This window comes from Myotis brandtii, unplaced genomic scaffold (genome assembly GCF_000412655.1).
Source record: "Myotis brandtii unplaced genomic scaffold, ASM41265v1 scaffold657, whole genome shotgun sequence".
NCBI classification, from domain to species: domain Eukaryota; kingdom Metazoa; phylum Chordata; class Mammalia; order Chiroptera; family Vespertilionidae; genus Myotis; species Myotis brandtii.
The window spans coordinates 51,975-58,827 of record NW_005370552.1 but is presented as its reverse complement, the minus strand read 5'-3'; the positions used below and the strand labels follow the sequence as shown (position 1 = coordinate 58,827).

General features: G+C 42.5%; 1 protein-coding gene across 2 annotated transcripts in view; it reads left to right on the top strand.

Moving 5' to 3' along the window:
- SRPX (sushi-repeat containing protein, X-linked) overlaps nucleotides 1-6,853 on the top strand; it is a 77,625-nt gene that overhangs the window by 47,798 nt on the left and 22,974 nt on the right. Inside the window, exons 3-6 of one of the 2 annotated variants that reach the window (XM_014528882.1) lie at nucleotides 131-322; nucleotides 1,848-2,024; nucleotides 5,314-5,337; nucleotides 6,425-6,551. In XM_014528882.1, the coding sequence (XP_014384368.1) occupies nucleotides 131-322; nucleotides 1,848-2,024; nucleotides 5,314-5,337; nucleotides 6,425-6,551 (520 nt within the window). The remainder of the gene's footprint in view (nucleotides 1-130; nucleotides 323-1,847; nucleotides 2,025-5,313; nucleotides 5,338-6,424; nucleotides 6,552-6,853) is intronic. The other variant, XM_005880868.2, reaches the window with a different exon arrangement.

The following is a 6,853-nucleotide window of genomic DNA, read 5'->3' as shown; positions in this document are numbered from 1 at the left end:
TAAATAAATAAAATTTTAAAATATTAAAAAATCTGGAATGCAGCCAGTCAGAGATTTCTAGAATGAGGAAACACATTTTCTGAAGATGTCCTTTCTTATCTCTCCCCTTCTTTGTTTCTGTCACCTGCAGATACCCCATGGTGCTCCCCTGTCAAGGTGAAGTACGGGGATGTGTACTGCAGGGCCCCTCAAGGAGGGTACTACACAACAGCCCTGGGGACCCGGTGCGATATTCGCTGCCAGAAGGGCTATGAGCTGCATGGCTCTTCCCCGCTGATCTGCCAGTCGAACAAACGGTGGTCCCACAAGGTCATCTGCAAGCGTGAGTAACCCAGCCCTGTGTTGGGTCCTCAGGGCCAATTGGGGCCAGATTCATTTGCTCTTACAGGCTGTTTGTTGAACATTTTGTGGCAGGGCAAACTCAAGGTGTCATTCATGCTCTAGATCTTGCAGGGAGCAGACTGAGGCTGACTTTGTCAGGTCATACCTTGCATAGCTTCCATCCCTACTGTCCTGCCTCCCCGACCCCTCCCTGGTCTCCCCTGGGACCACTTTCTTACTAAATCCCTTACACACAAATTCTTGTCTCAGGGTCTGCTTCTCAGGAACCTAATTTAAGATATTGGCTTAGCTGTGATGCCAACCCAAGTCAGTCTCATACAAAACTTCATGTCCCTTCTGTGTGACCTTCAACCATCCATTGTTTCCATGCATTCTATCATCTATATCTATCTATCTATCTATCTATCTATCTATCTATCTATCATCTATCATCTATCTATCTATATCTATCATCTATTTTATCATTTTTTATTTTCAATTACAGTTGACATACATTATTACATTAGTTTCAGGTGTACACCCCAATTATTAGACATTACATAAGTGATTATCCCAATAAATCTCGTACCTATCTGACTCCATACATAGTTATTAGAATGTTATTGACACCAATGGACACGGACAGTAGGGGGGTGAGGGCCTGTGCTGGGAATTGGGAGCGGGCGGGGAGAGGTCAATGGGGGGAAAAGGAGACATATGTAATACTTTCAACAATAAAGAATTAAAAAAGAAAGAAAGAAAAAAAATTCTGCATTCACAAACATCTTTCTGTCCTATTCAGGCCTCAGCAGTCTTTACCTATAAAGCACATTAATAAGATTTTTAAAAATCATATTAATGCTATTGATTATATTTCCTTATCTGAAATTTTCATCCCCAAGATTATATGAAATGTTAAAGGGTCTTCTTTAAGAAGAAGAAGAAGAAGAAGAAGGGACAAAAAGATAGTAATGTGAACTATAAAATGGTGATAAATCCATATCTATCAACAATTAAAACTAAAATGCAAAATAAACAAATAAGCAGAACAGAAACAGGCTCATACATACAGAGTACGTATGAGCTTTTCCACAGTTTCCAAATTGGGGGGGAGGGGGAGGGGTTGGAGAGGTGGGTGAAAAGGGTGAAGGGATTAAGAAGTACAAATTGGTTGTCCATTGTATTTATTTTATTATTTTTTTAAAAATATTTTTATTGATTTCAGAGAGGAAGAGAGAGAGAGAGAGAGATAGAAACATCCATGATGAAAGAGAATCATGGATCGGCTGCCTCCTGCATACCCCCCACTGGGGATGGAGTCCGAAACCCGGGCATGCGCCCTGACCAGGAATCAAACGGTGACCTCCTGGTTCATAGGTCAAGGCTCAACCACTGAGCCAAACCGGCTAGGGCAGTTGTCCATTGTATTTAAATTAACTCTTCACCCTATGCTCTCAGAGTTTCTGCACTGTGAAATTCTATGGACAAAGACTACGGAATACTGAATGTCTGCTTTGCTGTTTCAGAGAAGCGATGCCCTACACTTGCCATGCCAGCAAATGGAGGGTTCAAGTGCGTAGATGGCGCCTACTTTAACTCTCGGTGTGAGTACTATTGTTCACCAGGATACACGTTGAAAGGGGAGCGGACGGTCATGTGTATGGACAACAAGGCCTGGAGCGGTCAACCAGCCTCTTGTGTTGGTAAGAAACTATCACAGTCCTCAGGAGGCACATACTTTGGAAGGAGCAGGGGATGTTTGAAAGGAAGCATCAAAATCCTGCGAGTAAAGCATAGCATCCAACTTTGATTTCAGTAGCTTCCTTCAGCCCAAGTTCTCTGGCTCAGCCAAACCTACCCTCAATCTCTATTCTCCATAGCTGATGGCTTTCATCTGACATTTGTCTCATATACAGTATATTATTGATTTTTTAGAGAGAGAGAGGGAGAGGGAGAGAGAGAAACATCAATGATGAGAGAGAATCATGGATTGGCTGCCTCCTGCACAACCAATACTGGGGATCGAGCCCACAACCTGGGCATGTGCCCTTGACTGGAATCAAACCAGGGACCTTTCAGGCTGCAGGCCAATGCTCTAGCCACTGAAACCAGCCCTTCTATGCCTTTGCACATGCTGTTCCCTCTGCCTGGACACTTAGCCCTTTTCGTTAATTACCTAGCAAGCTCCCACTCAGGCTTTTGGGCAACTTCCATCACCCATGAGGTTTTCCCTACCTAGACTGAGGGACAGTCTTCTGATAGTGCTAAGATTGGGGAGAAGAGCTTAACATTATCCCCATGAACATAAGCTCATCAAAACCTGGAAGCAGAGAACATAAGTGGGTGCCAGGTGAAAGGCAGCCTTCTTCTTGTCCTCATTGTGCTTGTTTCTATTTGGAAAATGTCCTTCCCAGTATGGGTGGTTGAACACAACCTATGTCCACCATCTGGAAATCCATTCAAAGACCTTAAACTCATTCTGACTATGGAGGATTGACCTGGGAGAGGGGATATTGTTACCGGGAAACCCCTGGTTGGGCTCAGGCTGCCTGTCGCTATGTCCAATAATGAAGGCAGAGTTGAATCATATAAGGTGTTTATTAAGAAGGCCAGCCAACCAAGAGAACAGGGTGCTTACAAGCATCAAATCCTGCCTTACCTTATGGCAAGGTGTAGGGGACAGGACTATAAAGGGGAGTAGGCTGAGGAATAGAGGTTGGCAAATGGTCAGGTATTGTCAGGAGATGAGATGATGTTGATGAGATGTTTTGACTCCAGCTGAGTCACCTCCTCCATCGCTCCGCACAGGCTTTGAAAAGGAAACTTAAGGAAAACTTAACCTCCTATTCACATATAAGAAACTTAAATCCCTATTCACATACGTATATGTGTTCTAAGATTTTAAATAATTTGATTAGCTCGGCTGGTGTGGCTCAGTGGTTGAGCATTGACCTATGAGCCAGGAGGTCATGGTTTGATTCCCAGGCAGGGCATATGCCCGAGTTGCGGGCTCAATCCCTCAGTGGATGGAGAGTTGGCCTGTGGGCTGATGGGTCCCAGGTTTGATTCTGGTCAAGGGCACATGGCTGAGTTGCAGGCTTGATCCCCAATGTGTGGCATGCAGGAGGCAGCCAATCCATGATTCTCTCTCATCATGGATGTTTCTATCTCTCTCCTTCTCCCTTCCTCTCTGAAATTAATAAAGTTATATTTAAAAATAAAATAATATGATTATTTTTAGATTAACTCAGGTGCTCTATCTATCAGATTATCGGTCCCCCTATCATTATGATGGGATGTGTAGGTTGCCATGCTCACCCCTCTACTCCACACAGGTATTCTTACAGTTCTTGCTAACTCTGATCCTCTCTGATACCCAGGGCTGTCCCACTGCTGCCTACACAGTGGTTGGTGATCCCCTCTCACTCTTTTACACTTGTCCCATATTCTGGACAGTCAATAGTCACCTTGGTGAGAAAAAAAAAGAATGTGTGTGCAGAGGTTGGAGGAAAATACTAGGTGAGCAGCAGGCAAACACACACAAAATCATTTGGCTTATTAACATAATTTTAAAATACTTGATTACGTCTTAAAATCCCAGACCACACGGAAACTCCAAATGTGAGGAAATACTTTCCAGTTTATAAATGAGGAGAATGATAATAATCCTTCCTCAAGTGGGTAGCTGTGAGAATTCAATGAAATAATGCAGAGATAGTAAGTTAGCATGAGGTGACCATGGAGGAGGGTCCAGTCAATATTTACCATTATTTTTAGTAATTTATTTCTTCTTGTTTCTCCACTGGAAAAGCACTGCTTCAGAAAAACTAGGCCATTTTCGAGGGATCATTGTTAGCTAGCCATAAGCTGGCTTTGCGAAACTCTGAGACTCATCACCCAGTTGACCTAATTTAGAGCTCACAGTGTCAGTATATCTCAATGATACAGAAAACAACCTAGCATATCATCCAGATGTTTAGTGTACATGACACAGAGACTAAGAGAATCTCTTCACTCTAACAATGTCGCTCCAAGAAAAGGTAGTAGGACAATGTAATTGTACATTGAAATCTATCTCCTCTCCTCTAACCCTCCCCTTTTGCTTTAATTTTTTTCTATTTAGCCATAGCTGGTTTGGCTCAGTGGATAGAGTGTTGACCTGGGGACTGAAGGGTTCCAGATTCGATTCCGATCAAGGGCATGTGGCTGGGTTGTGGGCTCGATCCCTAGTGTGTGGCGGGGGGGCATGCAGCTGATCCATGATTCTCTCTCATTATTGATGTTTCTATGTGTCTCTCCCTCTCCCTCCCTCTCTGAAATCAATTATATATTTTTATATAAAAAATATTGAATGTATTTGGGCAACATTAATTAATAAAATTATATAGGTTTCAGGGGTACAATTCTATAATACCTTATCTGTATATTGTATTGTGTGTTCACCACCCCAATTCAGGTCTCCTTCCATCACCATTTATCTCCGCTTTAGCTTCTTCTACCTCCCCACACCCCCTTTCCCTCTAGCAATCATCATACTGTTGTCTGAGTCTATGAATTTTTTTTGGGGGGGGGTTACTTAATCCCTTCACCTTTTACACCTAGCCCTGCAACCCCCCTTCCCTCTGACAGCTGTCAGTTTGTTTTCTGTATCTATGGGTCTGTTTCTATTTTGTTTTAGTTTATTTTGTTCATTAGATTCCACATATAAGTGACATCATATGGTATTTGTCTTTCTCTGACTGGCTTATTTCACTTAGCATAATACTCTCGAGGTCCCTCCATGCTGTCACAAAAAGTAAGATTTCTTTTTTTTATGCCCAAGTAGTATTCCGTTGTGTAAATGTACCACAGCTTTTTTATCCACTCATCTACTGATGGACACTTGGGCTTTACATTTTTAAAAAATAAATATGCTTTCTATTATGAAATTGCCAGTTATATTTGACCAGAAAGGGTCAGATATTGTATACTTGTCTTTCTGATTCACCCTAGGCTGTTCCAGGGCTTGTTCCAGGGGTAAGTGCTCCAACTTAGGTTTTAATTCACACTGTCACTATGTACATGCATGGCCTTAAATAAATCACTTAAGCTCTCTGAGCCTCAGCTTACACATCTGTAAAATGAGAACATTGTGTGGCTTCTGTAAGCCTCCATAGCATTTTCTTTTATTTCTCCTGAGGCAGTGCTATTTCTACCTTGTCACACTTTATGTGTGCTGACATAATCCCCTTAATAGACTGTAAAATCTTTGAGAATCACATGATTATCTTGCCTTTGTGTGCCTCAACCCCAGGAGTTGGAATGATGCATTGGGTAAGGCAGGCACTTACTAAAAATTTGTGGTGTTGAATTCCATTGAACTGGATTATAACTAAGGTACTTTTCTATAATGTTTTATGATGCTGTTTTTAAAGTAGGAAAGACTCACTATGGCTGAATGCCTTCTACATTTTGCTGAGTTACTGCCATATTGCCAAGTCAGTAGGCAGAATTTAGAAACATGAGGAAGAAGAAGCTATAGGGTGTCCCAAAATTCATGAAAGATTTGCAATTCAATTCAATTGCAAATCTTGTGTGAATTTTGGGACACCCTACATAGCTAAAAAATTATGCCATATGACATCTAGAAAGGCCAGTTGAATGCAGGTTTAGTCATGTACATGTAAGTACTCAAACCATGTTAAATCTCAGCAAGAGAGAAGGAGCAAGATGAAGGAAAAGAAATACAGAGGGGAGTTGTTAACAAACCCTTCAAAGATGAGGAGTACCGCCCTAGCCAGTTTGGCTCAGTGGATAGAGTATCGGCCTGTGGACTGAAGGGTCCCAGGTTTGATTCCAGTCAAAGGCACATGCCCAGGTTGCTGAATCAATCCCCAGTGTGGGGCGTGCAGGAGGCAGCCAATCCATGATTCTCTCTCATCATGGCTGTGTCTATCTCTCTCTCCCTCTCCCTTCCTGTCTGAAATCAATAAAAATGTATTTAAAAGAACAAAAAAAAATGAGGAGTGCCTAGAGCTTTGGGCATGTCAAATGCTGAGTGTCAAACCCCAAGTGGATGAGATAGTTTCTTGACGATGTTGAGAATAGTCTGGTATGTTTTCAGATATGGAACCTCCTAGAATCAAGTGCCCAAGCGTGAAGGAACGTATGGCTGAACCCAATAAGCTGACAGTCCGGGTGTCCTGGGATACACCCGAGGGAAGAGACACAGCAGACGGCATTCTAACTGAGTGAGTGAAACTTGTCAGATGGAATGATGCTAATATATATACTAGTAGCCCAGTGCATGAAATTCGTGCACATTAAAGGGAATTAATTGCCCTAACCGGTTTGGCTCAGTGGATAGAGCATCAGCCTGCGGACTCAAGGGTCCCAGGTTCGATTACGGTCAAGGGCATGTACCTTGATTGCGGGCACATCCCCAGTGGGGAGTGTGCAGAAGGCAGCTGATCGATGTTTCTCTCTCATCGATGTTTCTAATTCTCTATCCCTCTCCCTTCCTCTCTGTAAAAAATCAATAAAATATATTTTT